The sequence below is a fragment of the Syngnathus typhle genome, linkage group LG11, assembly GCF_033458585.1.
Source record: "Syngnathus typhle isolate RoL2023-S1 ecotype Sweden linkage group LG11, RoL_Styp_1.0, whole genome shotgun sequence".
NCBI lineage: Eukaryota > Metazoa > Chordata > Actinopteri > Syngnathiformes > Syngnathidae > Syngnathus > Syngnathus typhle.
Window position 1 is genome coordinate 6,763,209 of NC_083748.1, and position 22,121 is coordinate 6,785,329.

The 22,121-nt window shown below is 42.0% G+C and overlaps 2 protein-coding genes across 4 annotated transcripts; both read right to left on the reverse strand.

Annotated features, from left to right (window-relative positions):
* Window positions 1-124: 124 nt before the first annotated feature.
* LOC133162797 (FYVE, RhoGEF and PH domain-containing protein 5-like) lies at window positions 125-13,308 on the reverse strand. Of its 3 annotated transcripts, none has more exons than XM_061292234.1 (21): window positions 13,146-13,308; window positions 10,464-12,552; window positions 7,825-7,978; window positions 7,599-7,657; window positions 7,494-7,524; window positions 6,971-7,122; window positions 6,710-6,866; window positions 5,845-5,932; window positions 5,708-5,758; window positions 5,051-5,109; window positions 4,721-4,792; window positions 4,532-4,600; window positions 3,174-3,257; window positions 2,905-2,984; window positions 2,734-2,827; window positions 2,514-2,651; window positions 2,324-2,426; window positions 1,975-2,111; window positions 1,773-1,898; window positions 1,519-1,676; window positions 125-965 (listed from the first exon to the last, which is right to left on the reverse strand). In XM_061292234.1, the coding sequence occupies exons 1-21, from the start codon at window positions 13,153-13,155 to the stop codon at window positions 929-931; spliced, it is 3,948 nt and encodes a 1,315-aa protein (XP_061148218.1). In that variant the 5' UTR covers window positions 13,156-13,308; the 3' UTR covers window positions 125-928. The 3 variants fall into 3 exon arrangements, with proteins under 3 accessions (XP_061148218.1, XP_061148219.1, XP_061148217.1); XM_061292235.1 differs by having other exon boundaries at window positions 1,800-1,898; window positions 5,845-5,935; XM_061292233.1 differs by having other exon boundaries at window positions 5,845-5,935.
* Window positions 13,309-17,860: 4,552 nt separating this feature from the next.
* ccdc174 (coiled-coil domain containing 174) lies at window positions 17,861-22,000 on the reverse strand. Its single transcript, XM_061291087.1, has 11 exons — window positions 21,416-22,000; window positions 21,142-21,249; window positions 20,964-21,064; window positions 20,842-20,900; window positions 20,613-20,766; window positions 20,452-20,547; window positions 20,251-20,384; window positions 20,080-20,174; window positions 19,830-19,968; window positions 19,604-19,744; window positions 17,861-19,278 (listed from the first exon to the last, which is right to left on the reverse strand). Exons 1-11 carry the CDS (start codon window positions 21,455-21,457, stop codon window positions 18,602-18,604), a joined length of 1,746 nt encoding a protein of 581 aa, XP_061147071.1. The 5' UTR covers window positions 21,458-22,000; the 3' UTR covers window positions 17,861-18,601.
* Between the last annotated feature and the right edge of the window lie 121 nt (window positions 22,001-22,121).

Sequence of the window (22,121 nt, forward strand, 5' to 3'; positions counted from 1 at the left end):
TCCAAGTGCGGATGTTTTCATATCGTACATATGGCATGTTCGTGTTCTCCCACTAAGTCAATAAGAGGCTGTAGAATGTCAATATGAAAACGGACAATCATAAACAGGGTGCGGATGACTCCCATAGTTCTCCTCTCGTTTCTTTATTTTTCTTCGGATTTTCTTATTTTTTCAGAGGGGGCACCAACAAAAAATGTTCAGGTGTATTCAACAGAGTAACAATATTGTTGAGTAGATGAATTATTACCTATTATTTCATACAGTATCCACTTTTGATGACATCTTTTTTTAGTGTGCCGTGAGGTTTTTCTAACATAAATGTTCCTTTTTTTCCCCGCAATAAATGGCGGGCAACACTGCACTAAACTATACAGTACAATGAAATGGTCCACATAAAACTGATGAGGAGTATGTGTGCTTTCTTTTATGAATTTATAACTTTTCCTATGTAGTCTTTTTCTATCAGTGCAAAAAAAAAAATCAAATATTACAGTACAAGATTCAGGTGCTTCATTTGATAGAAATGAAACCAGTCATGATGACGAATAACATCAAGGGGAGGATTAAATAATCTAAAAATAAGGAGAGCTGTGCATTTCCTCTGCCACTCTCCAAACAGTGACAATAACCCAACATGCTCTGCAGTCGGCCAGTGCGCTACTAGGGCTAGAGGTTACGTCACATGACTGGCAAGGTATCTGGGCCAGCGCTTTGTGTGGTGCACAGCATCACACCTGCTGCAAGGTTGCAACCGTAAACCAAAAAGTTACCCCCCACCCCCACCCCTCGCCACAAAGAACACTGTGTCTTTTTCAATACTTTCCTGCAGTATTGGCCAGGGAATTCCCAGTTTGCAGACATAATCAAGTTTTCTTTCCCCTTTTGGATCTCACAGTTCTTGTTTTTGAAAGGGTGGAATGATTTGGTCCTATAAAACGGTGGCCTCCTCCATGGCGTTGACCCACCTGTTAGAGAAACAGATTACACATGACGAATAACTATTTAGAACACCAGAAAAGTAAAACTGCTTGACAAATATTTGTAAACTGAAACACGGACAAATGACACATTGTTTGTTTAAAACAAGCACGTAATTTTACACCTTAAAATTAGGTGAGTTTAATGCTAACTTAAGATTTCAACACAAAGAGTGGAGCAAAACATATAGACAGACAATATCACAATAGACACAGGCAGACATAATTTTGCCCATGCCAAAAACGACTAACTGCATCTTACTGAGTCACTAAGAGTTGTTATAAAACTTTTTCCTTTGTGACTGAATGATGGCATTATACTGCCGCCTGGTGGTCTCAGTACACACCGCAAGGAGATGCAATAATGCCCTGAAGTTTTGATTCATCAATTTCTATTTATATATATATTACTGTTTTATGAAGTACAATATTATGCAGCGCTATTTTCCTAATTAAAATACAATTTACAAAAGTATGTGAGTTTTACAATCGGGAAATCATTTTTCAGATTGTTTTGAGATGTATTCATCATGTTTCTCACCTCTGGGCTGTGAAGTTGTCCTCTGCTCTAAACGTATAGTACAAAGTATTTTTGTGATAAAGCTGGAACACATTGGAGGCGTCGTCATCCCCTTGGTAGCTTTCTGGTAGCTTGACCGTAAAGCCCAACAACGGCAAACTCTCTGAAGCAACCTTCTCCTGTACATACGACATCATAATATACTAAACATAACAGCTCACATGCATTTTCGGATGATCTATTCAGGTTGAAGGGGAGTGCGTGTGTCCCCTCACCTCTTGGCCTCTGTAGGTGTAAAGCACCTTGTCTTTTAGGAGGAACCACAATCTCTTCCAGTTCCGCTTGCTCTTCTTGCTACGATGTAGACTGCCGCTAATAGAGCCCTCATCGGATACGGTCACCTGCGAAAGGACTTTTGCCTTAGGTGTCGTTCTATTTATTATCACTGCGTCAGTGTGGGGAAGGGGCGGGGTGTACCTGGTTGAAGGTGAGCATGCCTTTGCGATGCCTCCAAATGTTTGGAGGGTGAAGGCTTTGGAAGACAGAGGAGAGCGGACGAGTGGTTCGGCTCACACGAGGGCTGCTCTTGGCCGGGAGGGCACAAGGGTCCTCTCCTGCAAGGTAGAAACAACTGCGTGTCAAAATATAATTGAAGATTCATTGTTTTAAAAAGTAAAACGATTCGAAAAACATAAAACAAGTGTCCAGTTCATAGAACAACGTTTTTGTCATTTCACAGCGCCTTTTAGTGTTCATATTAAAAAACGTAGGTTTGGCCTCATGTCACTAGTGAGAAAAATAATTGTAATAGTGTGACTTTTCACACCTCTCTTCCTGAGCTCGTTGTAGCAGTGGTCACACACTTTGGCCATACGTTCCTTCATGTACTTGAGTGGATATCTATTCTTGGAGCAGCTCCTGCAAACAATCTGTAGCAGCAGGAGGGCACCGCGGGGGAGCGTGGATTTATTATCTGCACTGTTATTACTTGGCCTATTATTTGCATTGCCACTCACCCTCCCGCAGCTGTGGCAGTGATGTCTACGTAAAGTCAGGCTGAAATCCGACGTGCAGTTCATACACATCATCACTTGAGACACTGGAACGAGAGTGGGGGGTTTTTCGCCTAAGGTGAAACGCTGATGATCTCTGGCCTGTCCACACACATACATACAAACATTGGTGAGTTCATCCTACTTTGTTGCATATTATAGTGAAGGATTAATAGTCGCTTACGTCTGAGCAGTTGCTGAACGGCACGGCTCCTCGGTTGTGTTCACTCACGGTGTGACTCAAAGTGTAAAACCAGTCTTCACTTTCAATGAAGGAGCTGTCGAATAGCACAATATTCGGGATAACACAAGCTTGCATTGGTTAGCACTGGAAGGAAGATCAAGTATCTCTCACCTTGCAGACAAGGTGATGGAGATGTCATTCCCCTCCATCCTCAGAGCGTGTTGGACATTTTCAATGATTGGTTTACTGACCTGGGCAATTGAGCCATGATGACATGAAAGGAACAAACCATTTTTAATGAATTAATTAGAAATCTTACTCCATTCACTGAACTACAAAAACAAAAAACTTTTTTTTTATTAGATACGGTTAATTTTACCAAGCTTTTTTTCAGCTCATTTAAATTCCATTATAGACAAAGTTTAGAATTATTTTTTTACCTTCAATCCAGTAAGTGACAAAGTGTTCTTCAATCTGTATTTTCCATCCTGTTGCGGATAAGTGTAAAGTAACATGTCGTTCATCTATAAACACAGAAAGGATAATAAGTCAATAAAAAAGCAGGTGAAAAAAAATGTTTCACGCAAAACAGTGCAATTGAAATAAATGTTGAAATATATTTCAAATGTTGTAAGGGAAGCTATTCTCCATTAGGTGGCAATGTCAACACATCTCATTGACGTGAACCTGGCGCTTGCACGCTGAAATTTAGGACTCTATTTCCCACTAAGTACATTACCATTGTGAGCTTTTGTAACTTTAAAAAATTTATCGACTGTGCTATCAACATCTGCATTATATCAAGTGAACTTGGGTTTTCGGGTGATGAAATTGGAGCCCTGGCAGGCATGTTTTATTACGCAGTCATTCATAAAAGCTGATAAAACTTGATGACCGTCAAAGGTGGAAACACCAGCAGGGTAGAAGACAGACACTACACATATTTTATGAGAATTTTTTAGTGTTTTGGCAACCTGACAACATATTAAAAGCAACTTGCAGAAAGGAAAAGCACTGAATTTTAATGTTGGTTATCATTTGTCTAAACTTTGCGCAGAGACGTGACTAGCAGACTAAAAAACATGTCAGCTGACACGGTTATGGTTCTTTAAGGTAATTTTACTCTCAGATTCTAAGGAGGTGGTTTTGGTCTTCCCTCTGTTGTCATTATTTTTTTAAGTCTCTCAGGAAGTCAGAATCTAGAAACATCCTGTCAGGAAACCCTGCTCTTAATAGAGCAGTCTGCAAGGAGAAATAGGCCAGAGGGGAAAAGCTCTTTGTATTATTATTAGCATTATAAAGCAAACAGTTATTAGTCATACAGTAATGCAATAAAGCACACTGTCATAAAATAATCACATTTGATTTAAATTAAATGTATTGACTTAAATATAATAAATGTGAATAATTGAATTTATAGAATTAAAAATGTTATCATGATGAGGTCTTCTAATGTTGTCTTGGCCAATATGAGGCAAAAGAAAACACATCTACATAATACACAAAGAGTAATATACTCCTCATTTTTTCCGATAGGATAAAGAAGATATTGTCAGTATTGCTATTTTGTCTGTTCATGTGTATTGCTGCACCATTTGTATTCAGACATCCATTGCAGGTTGAAGACACCGCAACAGAGATGATATTCATTAGCCTGGGTCATGTGTTTTGTATTGTGCGTTAGCATTAAGCTTATGGGCTACCCTAAGTGATGTGGATGTTTTAAATACACAATTTTAGCTTTACGCTTGGTATGAGCTGTACAGAGTCATTTCGATGTTTGACTGAACTTGTTTACCAAAAACAGGTGGCGAGGCTGTCGGCTCCTCCTGCTGACCTTCATCAGGGTGCCCTCCTTCACAAACACCTGACACCAAAAATGACACACAATTATGAGTGATTCCTGTTTTTAATATTGTTTCAAGCTAACAGGGAATTCCCAGCTCAGTGACTGTGTAAAGGACAAAAGGGGGTGTGAGAACCATACCCGACCAGGCTGCAGCAGGTCCCGCTGGCCGTGAACACTATACTCAATGTTGACCAAGCGCAGCAAGTTCTCCTAGACAATGACAAAAGTAGAGCTTTGCACCAAGGAGGCATTTGCCAGCATGCAAATAAATGCAAATAATAATAAATAAATAAACCACTTCAATGCAACAAATCTCTTCTGCTCAGATCATATTGGGAAATTGGATTTAAAATAATAAGCTACACGCAGCACATAGAATAAACAACATTGTCGGAGTCAAAACATAATTTGTCACCAGTATTTGATTAAATCACAAATCACCTTGGAAAAACAAGACATTAAACTCACCCCATGTCTTAAACTGTCATTCGCCTGGTCTGCAATATCTGCCACGATCACAACAGCAGCTGAATGAAGTCAAGCAAAAAAAAAAGAAAAAAGAAAGGGGGTGGGAGGTTGATATTATATGTCATCCCTGCATTAAACATTTTTTTTACCCACTAGGGAATAAACCAAAGGTTATCTTTGATTGTCTAACAGGGAGCTGGGTTTGGTCAGTCCATGCCTGATTTTTCCTCTGTGTGGGTCATGTTTGAAATCCAAATTGCGAACTCTATCTTATTATTGCTGTAGTTGGCAGTGTTGATGAACTGCACCAAAACAACAAAAATAACCAAACTATTTGAATCTGCTCTCGGGTCTATGAGCACAATAACAAAGCGGCTGCACGGCTCTCCCTCGCAGATTCTTTTATGCATGAAGCACCTTGTTTACTTGTTCACTGCCACCGTGATGATTTCCAGTCATTGCAAAGAAATGACCACCAGTGGCTCACCCTCTTCCTAGTAAAGACATCTAAATTGGCTCTCTCAAGGCCACCTCTCCATGCCAAATGGAATAAATTGTCCATAAAGTCGTGGACAACAAAGAAACAGAGGCTAGTAAGACTCCCTTGTGAGCAACAGCTTGTGTCCACATTGGCTTTCTTCAGCATGTTTCATGTACCTTGGGTGTCCTCATATTCTTGTGAGTCAGGGGAGAGGTTGTTCAAGTAATCTGAAAGCGAGAGTGGCAATAAGTTGACATATAGAATAATAAAAGTGAAGATATGCTTCTTTTTTTTTTTTTTAAAGTGTAGTCACCTGTGAGGATCATGCGGTATTGAGCCACACGCACGATCACCTGCAGGAGTTGTTGCTTTAGAGAAACTTTTTCCCCCGATGGATTCTGCTGCTATGAACAAAACACTCTGTTAGAATATCTCATTAAATTTGGACAATCTGCACATTTGCAAAATACTAAACTTCAGTTTATACAGATTTGTTTGTAGGCTGCATTGTCTGCCATAGCATAAAGGCAGAAGGCTGATGCAAAGGAAAGGCAGCAAGGGAGTGACAAACCATTCTTCATGGTCAAAAGACCTTTACAACACAGGAAAGTCAGTTTGCAAGTGAACGTCCAAATGTCAACTGCATTAAAAGCAAGCTGTTACTGAACCACGGAAGAAAAAAACGCACAGTTGAGTGTTGCCCTTTGACGGTCTGGAGGAAATTCAATTAGAGTTTTTGGTGTACCAAGGAGGGATGCATTTCGTTTAATTATGAAGGTGCTCGGCCACTGGTGGGCAACATATGGCCCGGGGGCCACATAAGGCCTGCTCTGTCCTTTAATCCAGCCTGGTACTGTTGTAAAAATGTAGTCATTTTCCCTAAAAATGGTGAATTCAATTTTTTTTTTTCATTTTTATAATTGGTTAACGAGTGTCCTTTATTGTAAATAATTGTAGTAAAACATTTTTCCCTTCATCTAAAAATTACAGAAGCCTATAGTCTGCCAGAACAAGATAAATTTTGATTTTTTTTTTTTTGTAACTGTCAGAAATTGGACAGTTGTCCTTATTTTATCACACTTAATATCTCCTTAAAGCTTATTTTGAGATTGTGTTGAACCACAACAAAAACTACACGTTAGGCCAAGATTTGTTGATTATATGTCAGAAAGGCAGACCTCAAACTTTTGTACGATGGCCTCAAAAGCAGCTGAGGTTCGACAGCTCTCCTCCAGCAGGTTCATACTTCGGTCGTAATGCCCGATGTAGGTGGTGAAGAGCAAGAACTCTGCCTTCCTGGAGAGGAAGATGTCTGCGATCCTCTGGCTCTCCTCCCTTCATTGACAAACAAAAAGTGTCAAGCTTCTCTGAGCAATGGAAGACGTGAGAATTCAATTTAGAGGTGACATACTACGCAAATGAAATTTGAACAGTCTCACCAGTGCCGAGTTCGATTCTCGAGCTCGGTGAGGATCGTGCGGTGCAGCAGGTAGACGTCGGGCAACTCGTTGAGAATCTCGCACAGTCTTTTTTCATCCAAAACAGGCTCTCCATCATCCGTCACAGCGGTCCCTACTGCTTCCCGAAAGTCCTTGCGGCGCAAGAGGGATGGCTTATTTTAAAAAGGTACAGCCTCTTCATTAAGAAATGTCCAATTAAGGTGCAAATTTCTTTTGCATATTTCACCTCCTCTGTCTGTGGGAAGTTTGGTTCATTAAGCTAACTAGCGGAATTAAAAAGAAGTGAAACAACCTCACTCGTTAAGCCCTCATTAAGAAAATGAAGCAAACATTTGCAATGAGTCTCTTCTAATGTCCCTAAATGATCGCAAAGGAAAAATAAAAAGTACTTTCATGTTAGCATCTGGGCATATGTCCACATTTTGCCTTCTAAGCACAGTGGAAATTACGAGGGTGGGGTCCTTAAAACAAGAGAAAAGAAATAAATTGATCCGTCACTTACTTCCTGTAGAAGCTTGAGTGCTTTCACATGTCTATAAACAGAAAACAAAATCATGATTTACGCAGAAAGACACAATTGCGTTTGAATAATGATGAGCTAACTTACAGTCTCTCGGTGTCCAGTAGATCCATTGCGATGTAAAAAGCTCGGGATCGTCCGTCCATCTGTCAAAGGTTGTAATATAATATTTAAGTATTACAAGCCCTACCTAGAAGTATGAAATGCATTTTGGCTCCCCTTCTAACATATTATGCACCATAAGCTGCCATAAAATGTAAAGAATGAGTGGCCCATTGACCCTAATAAATAAAAATCGGTTGTCCAAATGTACCTGTCTATCATAGTTGCTTTCGCCACCAGCATCTTCCTCCTCCGAGGTGCGTCCGGCATCTTCATCAGCTCTTGTGGGTCCATTGACAGAACTGGATGTCACATTTTCCGGCCCAGCAGCAAGTGAACACACTTGGTAGACGTCTGTCGAGGCGCTGCAAAGACGGAGTGGCACGAATCATACGGTAGTCAAAATATATCAGCAGAATTTTTCTACAATTTTGCCGTAACTCTTTCATTGATCCCATTAGATTTGTGCAGGTGTGCCTAATGAAGTGTCCAGTGGGTGTAGTGGCTAACATGTTGTAATTTGACAATAAATCAAAAACATTTTTATTAGCCTTCTAAGTCCTTTGTTATCTCCTATGTTGAAATATCGCCGCAATAAACATTCGGAGTGTTCGAAGCGAGCGTGAATAGTTGAAACGTTGCAGCTTTACTGCGACCCAATAAAGTGGCCTCAGCAAGGCCCGGAGTGACAAGCGCACTCAGAGTGAGTCTGCTGGTCCTTCTCTACAGGGAGCGCTGGATGTATGTTGCTGACTGGCTGCAACTCGACGGGGAGCGTACGTCGTATGCAAATAAAATGCCTCTTTACATTTCGCCGGTGACGCGATGGTGATCACGACGAGCATGGTTTGATTTCAACCCTGCTGAGATGCAAATGAGCGACATATGAACAACATATGTGAGCATCATTACGGCGCCACGGATCATTACTGAAATTCAGTCTTTGGGTGAGGTACAAGAGGTTGCGTGAAGCTCAAACGACATGTCGTCAGCGTCTATATTCGTCTGATTCGCTCACGTCTTAAACGCGGACACGGAGCAAAACATATTGCCATAAAATTTGTAAGGGGAGACAAACTATTCATTCTCCGTCCGCTTGAGGTTCATGGCTGATTAGGTTAGCTGCGCTGATAGCTTCGAAAGCAGCTGCTGATAGGATGCTTGCAGGCGATTGCGCGGCTGAGCACAGAACCTTCTAGTACACTTCATAAACTGCACAACGGGGAAAAAAATCGTCAATTGACCTGCGTGTGACCTGACGGGAGTTTTGAGGATTTTTTTTGCACTCCAAAATGAGGACTAGATGGCAGTAACTCAAACACATACCACAAGTGGCAGTTTGGCAGATAGTGATTAATTCTTCAAGCGTAAATAACTCCTTTAGCTAAATATATTTGAATACAAACACTGTAGCAACACATTAAGACATAATATAATAATACTCCTACAAACGTATTCTTTATCCTCTGCCAAGAATATTACTGGAGCTGAGTGACGTGTTGTCTTCATATGTGTTTTTGTGTCTGTACTGACCCCTGGTGGCCACGGCAGTTACAGATTAGGCCTTTGTTAGTCATTTCAGTGGAGAAAAATGCTTTGCATTCACTGCATTTAATTGAATTGACAGAATCTCCAGTTTGCCGTAAAAACACATGACCAGATTTGTTTAATTGATTCGAAATCATCCAAAGGTTTAACTGGGAGTTTGAATGGTTGAGCTATAGAAATTTGATGGACGGATGAAAAAAGGACAATGGACAGCAATTTGAATCATTTTACCTTAAAATAGAAGCATCAGCCCGAAATGCATGCGTGACCAATGCAAACTACATTTGTCTAGAGCCTGTGATTTGTTTTCCATGTGCAGACAATTCATGCGACCGAGAAGAAGACAGCGAAATGCAAAGAAGATATAATCTCATGTTTCTGAGCAAGCCAAAACGAGAAACGGCTCCAAAACGCTGCGTCTATTAATCATTCCGAGTGGACTGTACTCGGCACGGCCAACAAAAATGGAGTGGTGGGGGGTTGGGAGGGAGGGCGTTAATGTCAGCACAGCATCGCTGATTATTCCAATAAATGCTCTTTCAGCTATTTGTCTCACACACATGATCTATGAATGACATTTTCGCAACAGTGTTTCTACGTGAAGTGGAATCACAAATAGTACAGCATCTTGTGCACACGTTCGAGCAATGTCACAATATTCATGCAGAGCGTCCCCTCATGTTGAACACTAATAACACGCAACGGGATGGTTGAAGAATTCATAAGAAAAGATGAACACTTGAGAGCGGGGTCTTTTTCAGGCGGTATGAGTTTCACAAGGATAAAATCCCTAAAACATTTTTTAAACTCTATATTTGGGGATGATTTAATGAGAGGTTTAGCTGACGGTTTTTTTGAATATGGAAAATATTAGATGTTCTCAAATAATGTAATGTCAAAATCATGGATGTTCAAAAAAATTAATATTCAGTATTGTCTTTTTTTTAATCATTATTCCCTGATGAAAAACAATTCTAGTTCTCTTGCTATTCTATGAATTGCAGACTTTGGTATGACAACTCAGATTTAATAAGCAGAATATAATAATACAAAACCAAAGTCACACAAGACCTCATCATATATTATCCAGCAAAGAATAATTAATTTTCAGATTTTTTTTTTTGCTTATTCTTGGTCTTTTTATGGAATACGGGGGATTCTTTTTTTTTCCCGCAAAGCTTCAACAAAGCGCGTTAAGAGAAGAAAAAGACTAAGAAGTTACTGTACATAAAGTGCTGCATACCATGGGGAATTTGTGTAAATGAGCAGACTGGTAGTCAAAATCTGTGCCATGTAACTCACCTCTCTGCTTCCTGTTGAGCTGACTTGGCCCTGACATCAAAACCAGGGAGGCTACTCATGTCCACGTAACCGTCCGTCTCATTGGCAGACGACAGCACCCGCGTGGGACGCTCAAAGAAGTCGCCCAAAGGCAGCGGTCGCACGGCTCTCCACTGCAGGACTTGAACGTTCTCGTAGTCCGAGTTAACGGGGGGAACATTTTCATAGTCCGAGGTATCGGCATTGGGGAAGGAGATGGAGCGAGGTTTGGTGAGGGGTAGTGGCGAGAAAGGCACACGGGAGCGCTCCTCAAAAGACTCCACCCGTACCACGCTGCGATTGAGGAAGGCCACCGAGCTTCCTGTTCTTGTGGCGTTCGGGTAGAACAGGAAGGCAGGTGCCGTCTCGGGTGATGCTTGGCAAGCAGAACGCTGAAGGAGCCGCGGAGAACTAGCCACGCTGCGCCGATCCAGATCCAGCAGTCTGTTGGGTGTCAGGTGGCTGGACTCGCATTCAGATGAGGACTGCTTAGATGACTTGCTTTCCTCTTTCCGTCTAAACCTGAGCATCAGGAAGCGCTTAATGGAGGATTTCTTCTTTCGGTTTTTCTCCGAGGAGTCCGTGTCAGTGAGCAGCGAGGGTGAACTCTTGGTGATGGGTCTCTTGGTGATGTAGGCCAGTTCAAAAGGCGGCGGGATGTCCACGACGGACGTGGGTGTCGACAAGCCGCTGGACGACAACGGCGTGCATCTCGAGAACCTTCCGCAAGGCGAGCCTTCTGTGTTTCTGTGGGGACAACCGGGGGTGGACGTGGAGGACGAAGGGTACAGGGGCAGATAGTGAGGTTTGGGGTAGCTCTTCAACATTGGGCTGCTGCTCAACACGGGTCCTCTCTGACTGAACCTGGGACCGTATACGAGGCGCCCTCCCGCCTCGCTGTTCATGTGATGCGACAGCGAGCGAGAGCACGTTCCCGATGTGCTCCGGCTCAAAGGGAAGACATTCTCCCCCTCTGAGCTATCATCTCCCGGATCTTCGTAGAGGTGGTCGTCGCCAATGTCCAGATCAGTGATGTCATCGCCTAAAGCGTGCCGGAAGAAGTCGGATTTTCCCGGTACAAGCGCTTGGTTTCCCGTAAAAGATGACGGGGTGTCGGAGTTGCAGAGCAGATGAAATTTGGGTTGGCAGTACGAACGATTTAACGAGGCATCTAGTCTTTGCTCTTCACTTGTCATGGATTTACTCCTCTGGTATCCTTTTTGGCCTTGACACTTGTGGTCACCTTGCCTCAGTGGTGAACGTGGACTGGCTTGATTCTGATTTGGGATCATCTCTTTCTTGATAATGTCCTCTGGAGATACATAATAAGGCTCGTGGCTTTGACGGTCTTCCAAGACGATGTGCTTTTTAGCTTCACGACAGATTCGTTTCTGGTCACCAAATGGAATGTTGTGGTCTTCCTCAACTGCGCTGAGCTCCAGCTTTGCAATATTTTCATGGTCAACCTTTGGAGCCATACAGCAAATTCCATTATTAGGAGTGGATGCTTGTTGACTGGGTTCACGAAGGACATCATCAGTGAGAGACTCGGCCGTGTCATCTACCTCTTCCCGCCTCAGCGCCATCTTCTCCATCCCGGCCCCTTTTTCCTCATCCACGCTGTTAACGGAAACGTCTCCCATGGAGAGGCCGTCCGTGTCAGCCAGCGCCTCGCCCGCATCTTCGTCCATGTCCTCTGTCACATCCGTGGTGTCAATCATCTCCGAGTCGGTGGTGAGCCGGTCGTCGCTGGTCCACAGCGTGTCCAGGGAGTCCAGCTCATCCGTGAGGGCGCTGTCCGTTAGTCTCCAGTCCTCGTCATCCTGTTGGTTCTCACTTAAAGTTCGTCTTTGTGATGACACGTCACGGTGGTCCGAAAATGTCTCTCCGTTGAGAACCCCGTTAATGTATCCCTCTGCGATACCAGATCGTAGGGGTTCCCTGGAATGATGCTTCAGGATAGGTTTGGGGGCAACAGAAGGTTTGGGACCCCTGGCTGAGGACATGAACATCACATGGGAGGGACAAGCAAGTGTTGGCTTTGGAGCGACACAGGGCTTGTTGGTGCAATCTAAGGGAACAACAGGAAAAGGAAATGGTAAAATGATTAAAAATAGGATATGGCTCATTCGAGGGGTGTCCCTGAAACGTCAAATTGTAACGCATGTGAGTGTATTCATTAGAATAAAGTTCTGTGCAACTATCAAGTTTTAAAGTGTATATTTGGTCCTTTTGGTATATTTTGAGAATGCTTGTCCACCCTTTGGAAGAACAATAATGGAAGGGATTTCCCTGAGTGGCTTCCTGTGATTCAAAGTCCCTTAAAGCAACTGCTCATGCATTTAGAATGCAACCACAGTACTGTATCGTATGTATTTGACATTGACAAATGTGCAGCAATGTACCTGTATGTGATGAATGTGATTCATTTTGCAAACATGAACAGGCTTTGCTAATTTCCATTTTAAAAACAACTCAGGCGTCTATGTATTAAATTCATTGACAATTGTAAGCAAATTCGACGTAAAGCAACGAGTTAATAAATCATATTTTATCTTTATCTACGGCGCTGGGAGAAAAAATAAAAACAATGAAAAACATATTTAAGAACTTAGTACTCCAGTTGATGATCGTATCATTTACAAGAACGTCAAATTGTTTTACCTGTGTTCATTTTGAGGAATCGAACGTCTCCCGCATGTCGTCCACAGAAGCAGCTTCAGGTGCACTCAAATATACCTAAAAAGATGCATAAAGTCCTCGTGACGTTTTTTTTTTACGGTGGGCAAAAAACTCAGCTGGTGTTTGCTGGGTCCTCGCCATTCAAGTGACGTTGCCGCTCTCAATGGCCACACACAAACTTCGCCTGAGTGTTCGTGTGTGCAGGAGTGCAGGAGTGTGTGTAAACGGTGAGCTCAACTAAAGTACATTTTAGAAAGTAGAAATGTTATAATATTATAATTATTAGTATTACTATATATAATATTATAGTCCCTAAATATATATATATATATATATTATGTATATCAGACGTTGACTTTTTATTTATTATTTTGCAAGAAAATCAACGAATTATTATTATTATTATTATTATTATTATTATTATTATTATTATTATTATTATTATTATTATTATTATTATTATTATATTACAAGACTGAAGTTCACATCATAATTTAGTGGAAAATGACAAAAAGTTCTGATTAGCTGTTGAAGCATCTTTACTTGTAGCTGTTGCATTTAAAATAATACAGGAAGAAGCAACATCAACATACATGTGTGTATGCTACAATGACATGCCATATGTGTTTGCATCACATGCATTCCCATTTTCCCATAGAAACGTTTACAAATACACATCTGACAGTCAGATTAGTAAACAAGCATCTACATAACAGGAAGCTGCTCTCCCTGTTTCCTGAACAAGCAAATCTCACATCGCTTCTGACATGACCTTCACATGTAAACAACCTTAAATGCAGTTATGGCTCACTGGCAGTGAATTGTTTGTTTGTTGTTCTTTTGACAGTATGTATTGTGCTTGAAACAAATGAAACCTTTCCCGTACGCATTAGCTACATATATTTCACTCAATGGCTAAATCCCCGCAAATGCAATAATCCTTTATTGTGGCTTTAAACAGCAGTGTCAGTGTTGGGTTTATTGGCGGTCATAACATTGCTCCACTTTTGACCCCCATTGGCTGATGCAAACATTTTATACTATATTATTAATAATGGCATAAAGGAACAGTGCAGTTGGCTGTGATCCTTGAAACAGAAGAGTGAGAACACACCCTCCCTGGGAACAGTCTTCACTCCAAAGAGGAACAGGAAACAGAGGATGTACTTCCTGCGGCAACTGAACAAGTGCAAGCCCACCAGTGAGGTCATCATCTTTTATGTATACATATTGTAATACCTGCTCCCCCTTATTGGGCCTGCATTCTATGTAAATATTTCCAACGTGATGATAATGACATTACACATCTCATTATAAAGGAATGGGATCAAAACTGGAATGGAATGTCAAAATAAAATGAGTCTCCTATCGATGGTGCAAGGGATAAAGTGTTGCTAAGTGTGTCAAGTGCGCAAAACAAACATCATGACATTGTGGACTGGATAAAAGGTAGTCCATCTTTACCGTGTGTCTCCTGTTTGCGTCGGGCGAGGAAGAAGCGCGTCTACTTTTTCTCCTCTGCTTGGAGGTGAAACAATAAGAGAGGCTTAAAAAAGGAACTCCATCTTGATATACCCTTTCCTGTCACTGTTTTGCTGTTTTTCACTCAAACTGGAGGCAGTGAGGGTGGAAGTAGAACCACCTTATAAGATAAGAATGACCCCCTGTGGTCTCACATTTTAAAGTAGACAGGCAGTGAAATTTCACTTTTTTTTTTTAAGAATACTATAAATCTGTTTCTGCCCAAAAAAAAATAATGAAGTATATGCCTTTATTATCTATCTATATGTGTTGCTCCACTATTTGTGTTCAAATATTTCCTGGTTTGAGAAAACTAAACATTTAAACTTAGCTGGGAAAAAAAAAAAAAAAAGAGTGCCACACAAAAAGTATATTAGAATGTTGTTTACTGAAATTCTTTTGACAACAACTTAACTAGCCAATAGTCAACAGTCTAAATTTAGTTGGCTTTCACAGGGGAAAAAAACACAGCTGGGAGGTTGTTTGTGCTCTGTCAGGTCATGTGTACAAAGGAAAAGTGTAAAAAATAAGATTGACAATGTGATGTGTGTAGGAAACCTCCAGATGTAGTAGGTGTAAATATTTTTCTCTTCACTTGGGATTTACGTGCTCACCGAGAACTTTTTGTTTTGGGAAAAACTTCAAGGTTGCACAGTTGAGAGTGTTTCAAAGGTTCGCCATACATAATAAATAGGAACAGCTAGTTTTACAGGGACGATGAATCTTGTAAGCACACAAGGTGAAGCAAGAGGTCCCTTTTGCGCAAACACATTTACCAATCAATAGTGGCCATATTAAAGTAGACCATCTAAGAGTGAAATCAGGGTTGCCAAGAGGAATCACATTCTCCTCAGTGCTCAGTGTAATATTCCATTTTCCGGTAGACTCCCGAAATGTGATGTAAAAATCCAAAGAATGAAACAAAACAGCCAAAATTAATCCTCTGATGCTGGCTGAAATGAAGTTGACTGAGCTCACTGACCCCCCAGCTCCCAAGTGTCCAAAAAGTGTGCAGTTTTAAGACCAGTACTGCGCGTGTAATTAGTTTATAAAAGAAAGGACCCCCAGAGGTCCGACGTGCGGCGTCAAGCTTAATGTCAAAGAATACTTGGAGGACTCATTACTGCATCTGTTCGCAGCAGGCAGCAAACATGCTGGGCACTTTGTAGCACACACAACCCCGCGTCACTTTAATTCCTTTATTCTTCGGCTCCCCTTTACGCACGAGCGCAATTGATGAGGTCGTTAGGCTGCGTCCATGCAGTCTTAACAGTGTCCGGCTAATGTATTCGAAGAGAACACTGGCAGAGCTAAGGGGGCATGGGGGCACTGGCCCCCTTTGTAATATGCTAGGACCCCACCTAGATGCCAGGCTTTTCACAATTTTCCTTCTTTTTATCAACTCTTTCATCAACATTTTATGAAGGTCTTTTTTTTTTTTGCTCAGAATCCAAAGCTGGGGGGAAAAACAGACCAGCATTATTAGTATAAATTTCTGCATGAAATTCTTTAAAGGCACCCGGGTTCTGGGTTCATATATGCAACATTTCTGTTTAGTTTTGGATCCAGGCAAAGCACACTTTGGTCCATCTGCTATTGTGGGCACTGGCCACATAGGTTCTCCACCGGCCTGTGACAGAAAGCAGCAGGAGCACTGTTATGTAGCATCACAAGCTCTCATTGCAAACACACTGGCTGCTTACAGCTCACTGTGGAGCGGAGATGGTAGAGGAGGCCAAGCTGGCTGCCATGTAGAGCAAATCATCTCATCAGGAGCAGCAGGAAAGACAAGATACAGAATTTGCGCATAGGAACTATTCCTTGGAGGTACAATTTAGAATTTGAAAGTATTGAATGCAAATGATTTGAACAAAAATCAACTGAATGGAGAGCTTTGAAGAATCCTCCTTCCTTCCTTCCTTCTTTCCTTCCACTTGAGTTCAATGACCTGTGAGGTTTGATCTGTAAATGGTCATAAACTGCTATACTATAATGTACCGCAGTCATAAAAGATGTCATTGGAAAGGTTAAATGTCACGACGGGACAATAACATACATGGCTCATCACACATTACCTGTTGTTTTCTGGTTTCAGGGACACTTTGGTCATGGTTCAAGATCAAACAAGGCCCTAAACGGTGAGAGATTTTTAATTAAGCCTGAGGGCACTTTCACGATGTTGCACTTTAATGGTCCGATCAGAAAGTGAACTTCACGGAGTGAAAGTGGAAATCAAAGCCATAGATTGTTAACCTTCGAGAAAGTTACCTGAGCAATACGGACAAGTGTGTCAACCAGAAGAACAAAAACTATTTGACAAGGCAGCCAATTGAAGACTAAAATACATTATTAGCTTTTTGGAACAATTTAGGATTCCCTCTTTGAATTGCAAGCCATGAACATAAAAACAAGTGGAGGGTATACGGAACGTGCCATTAGGGATAATAGGTCATTAAGACTCAACTGGTTGAATCAAGCATATTGAGGCAACAAACACATTTACAAAAGCACCCCGGGATATATTAAGAGATGGTCTTTTAGAGAAAGCCAATAGTTTCACATTATGTTTGAGTACGTTTGTGAGGCCTGAATAAAGTCATATGCGTAGCCTTCACGAGACCTTTAAGGCCAATACTCCCAAATTTGTGGTTACAATAAACACAAATTAAATCAGTTACAATTTGCCAACCCAAATTGAGCTGCTAAAACATGATTCAATTAACACAGCAAAAATGATCACGGGACAAAAACATTAGTGGTCCTTGTGTCTCGAGAGGCTTCCTCATTTGTTTCCACATCCCGCCATTTTGAAAGCAGTAGGAAGTCTTGCTTGGATGAAAGTGACACATTCACGCGCTGACATCATTTTTCAGAGTGGTGGCGCTACAACACCCACCCCCCACATAAAAGTCATTCCATGCACTAAAGTGGCCAGTCAGCAGAGCGTATAGTAGACTGTCACCTTTGTATGGGTTCATTAAGGATATCTCAGGGGGTCAGCAAAACCACCATTTTTATTTCTTCAAAGCCCAAAGAGTCTTGAGAAAACGCTGATCAAGATTCATTAAATTTTCCCCTTGGGGGATGAGTGAAAATGTGGGGGGGGAACTACTAATGAAAGTATTAATATATTAGCCAAAAAAGTCATTATTCACCCTCATTTTGCTGTTTGCATGTCGATTTGTCTATTTGTGGTTTATTCATCACTCACACAAAATTTAAAAAAATAAATAAAACGACAAGTGCAGTAGCTTGACCATCATGTACTATATCTTACATCATAACTTCATAGAATAAATATGAAGGTCAAGTCAGCATTTTGAGGAGTGAAATGAGGAATTCTCAAAGGAACATATTGACTTTGTTTTTTTTTTGTTTGTTTTTTAAATGATGTACTGCGATACAGTAAACAACTTTCTGATAGCAGCAACATCTAGTGGTTGTTGGTTTAACAGTCACACACTTAGTGCTCTCATCCAGAATACTGGCACCAGCCATTCATTCATTCATTCATTCATCCTAACAAAAATCCTACTCTTATAAAGATAAAAATGCATTCTGATTCAAGTAATGGTGTTATATTTTACTATGTTAACTGTGATCATAATTTGCGAGGGTATTCAACAATGATGCCGTTTGTAGGTCAAGACACAGCTCTTTCATTGAACTGTGCATGGATGCCTTATAATGCACAGTTGTGCAGCGGTGCACAAAACAATTGTATTTCTAGTCTTTCTGTATTTGTATTGTCTGAAATGAACTATGTCACAATTATGTCAAATCAGCCCATTTATTAAATATTTAAACTGGAGAAGTTTATGAAGTCCCTACACGGTCCATGGGGGTAAAGTGCGCTAAAAATCTATGCGGGACATACTGTTGCTCCCCCCAGGACTCCTTTTTTCTATATGCAAGTATCAAGTGATACTCCTGTAGAAGGACAGCATGTCGTCCAAACTTTGTGAGGGGGCTTGAGGTGGCTGCTGAGGTTGGTCAGGCTCTACTGGTTGGGGGGGTGCTTCAGGCTGGCCGGGCTCTGTGGGTTTGGGTGGCAGGTGGGGCTGGTTGGGCACAGTGGCCTGAGGTTGCACCTGGGGCGGGAATTGGCTCGGCATCGGGGGTGGGTATTGGCTCTGGTAGTGTGCGGGGAAGTTAGGAAATCGGTAAGGTGGGCAGATAAAGGGTGGAGGAGCAAATGGGGGGTAGAAAGGAGGAAGTGGGTACTGCAGGTTGACGGGGGGTCCTGGAGGCCGGCATGGCGGCGGTGGCTGCACTGGGGGGTTTTGTGGAGGGGCAGTCTGTGAGGGGGCCGCCGCGGGGGGAGGCTGGCATGGCGGCGGAGGCTGTGGCTGCACTGGGGGGTTTTGTGGAGGGGCAGTCTGTGAGGGGGCCGCCGCAGGGGGAGGGCGTGGATTCTCAGTGGCCCCACCTGGGCTTTGTGTCCCCAGGAAGGACATTTGGGGAGTTTTCTTCTCTGGAATTTGTGTCTTTGCTGGTCTCGGGCGCCATTGCTCAGCAAAGTATGTGGAGGGAGGCGCAAACTCGGAATCTCTCTCTGACTGACGCCGGCTTTTCCACTCACTGAACATGGATTCTTGAATATTGAAAAAATAAAATAAAAAATCAGAAAGACACGCGAGTTGAATTATTAGTGTTAATATGTAAAGACATTTTTAAAAACAGTGTATTCATGAGGATCTTTTTACCCTGGAGAAAGTGAAATACACCTTTGTTTAACCACCATCATTTGACCTCCATGACTCCTTTGTGGTTTTATCATTTGTGATATTCTACTTGCAGAGAATTTTAGCCCTCAATCTTCTCACCAATGTCTCAACTAAAGACACTCGATGCTTCTTGACAGCTGCAGTTGAGTTTGTTGTGATACTTTAGTGCAATCGAGAGCAATACAAATGTACCTTTGCCTCTGTCCCACTCTCGAACATGCGGGACACCAGGTTTGGTGTCCCTTCGCTCCTGAATCTCCACTTCCACTTTCTTCACTCTGCTGACCTCTGGTGGATCCTGAGGCGGCGGCGAGGGTGCTGCCATGTCCTCATCTACAAAGCCACCATAACCACACATGCAGATATTTAACCAAATGAAACCAAGAGACGTGAATTGTACATTGTTGGGGATTCTGACCTTCATTCTCCTCCTCTAACTGCTCTTCAACGCCCCCCTTGGCCTTCAGCTTCCTCTGCTTTATTTTGGCCAGCCGGGCTTGCAGGATGGCCTTCTTTTTCTCTTTCAGTCGCTCTCTCTTGCTCCGCTGATCAGTCGTCTGAAAAAGGGGATGATCGTGATCTTCAGGGGAGCATATTATACTAATGGATTCACTATCTATTTACACTCTGGCATTTTTCAGGCGGAGCGATTAAAATGAGCAGCTCACTTGGTCCCTGAGCATGTCCAGAGTCTCCCTCTGCTTTCTGCGATCTTCCTCATCGTGCGAGAAGGCAAAGTAGCCCACACCGAGCTCCCGAGCCTCTGCAAGGTGACACCAAGACACCAAAGTTAAGGCAAAATTTCCGTTTCCAGTACAACCCCAAACCAAAAAGCTCACCTTGAGCCCTGATGGTCTCATAGTGGACAGGCCCAACAGGCTTCTTCATGGCTTCCTCTTCTTCTCGCTCCCACTCTTGCCTCTGCAGCTCTCTGCGCATGTCCTCTGACAGCAAGTCAGCAGAGACTTTGGGACTGTACATGAAACACATGTTCAGTTGACCATCCATTGCCGAATAAAATGTAAACTCTTTTTGATTACCCATTTCCTTTGATGTCATGGTCCAGTTTCAGGAAATCTGGCAAGTCTTTCTTCATGCACCTTCGCGATCGTCCCAAAGTGTCCACAAAGTCCACCCTCAGATTGAAACAAAGTAGGATAGTTTACTTTTGCTCTCTGTCAAATATGAAGGAAGATATTACCATTCTTCATCTGGGTTCTCCGGAGGAGGAACAGGGGACAATCTGGCTCTTTCCTCCTCCTCACTGTCAGCGATCCTCTGCGTTTGAGTTTCTCTTCTTGTGTCAATAATCTTCTGCGCAAAATCCACCAGGTACAACCCCTCTGTTTCTTCATCTGGAATGAAGGTTAATTCTATTAAGCACCTTTATAATTACACATACAGTAGGTGATGTGACATCCATATCTAACCTGGGAAATTTCCTTTGGTCATCTGTTCGTAGAGTTTGGCTTTTTGCTCTAGCTTGCTCCTGATAAACAAAAAAGGTATTCATTATAATGCGGTTTTAGGACTTTCGATATTGTCATCTTACTTTGCATTAGCCAGAGTTCTCTGCTCCTCTGCCAACTCTTCTGCATCTTTCTCAGCTCTTGCCGAAACTCCAGAGTTTTGCTTGACAAATACATTTGGTTTCTACACAGCGGATAGAGCAGCAGCTTGAGTAGATGGCTCCTTTTAACATGGACATATTAAATATAACATTGACGTACCTTAGCTTTGGGTTTTGGTTTGTGACCAGTCTCGTCACTTTCTTGGCCAAGTCTCTGCTGTTTGAATTGCTCCTGCTTTCTGTATAGCTCGGCTTTAAGATCCACTAGCTGTAAGAAACCATAGTACGTGTTTAAGAATCTCCTTTGGAGGATATTTGAAGCTACGTAAATGAATGTAACTTAATGCTAGCAAACTAGCATGGTGGCTAAGGTTAGCCTGATTACGCGTGACATTTACCGTCGGAAGATGTCGGTATGAGAAAATACAACTTACCGAAGAAGCTGTCACGTCAAACGGCCTTTTCTTTTTGTCCATTATAAAAGCTGTTCTCAATGAAATTTAAAGACATTTGCTGTGACAGTACGCAAACCACCCCTAACCTTCTTCTGCAGTTATGCTAACAGGTAATCTTTACAATACCGCCGTCTTGTGGCCACATCTATCAACTGCACTTGCGATTTGTCTTTCTTAAATCCTGCTACCAAACAATACATTCTGATTTATAATGTAATACTTAAGGTTGAGAATCAATACATTATTCTAATATTATTCAATTGTAATTATTTCTATTCTATGTGAAGTTGTTAAATGCAGACCATCCTTTTCTCTTCTCTGCAATTAAATACTAATACAATTTTTTTTTTTTTAATGACATGTTCTATTCGACACTTCTGTTCAAATGTGACGGAGCCGTCCTTCGTATTTGTTTAGAGTTTCGACTCTAGAGTTTCAGTCAGGGTCCGCCACAGTAAATTACTCGCATGATATGTGATGGTTGAAAATCGACTACCTTATGATGCTTCCAAATAAACAGAAAACCTCAATGGTTCTTCGACAAACACATTATTCCCGCCTCGAGCGAGAGGGTCACACGAATCAAAGCAGATGTGGACATGTTGCTGCATGTCTTGTGTACATTTGTAGCTTCCGGAACAAAGTGTGTTCTGACCTGCATGTTGGGATCTAAATAGAGATTGAG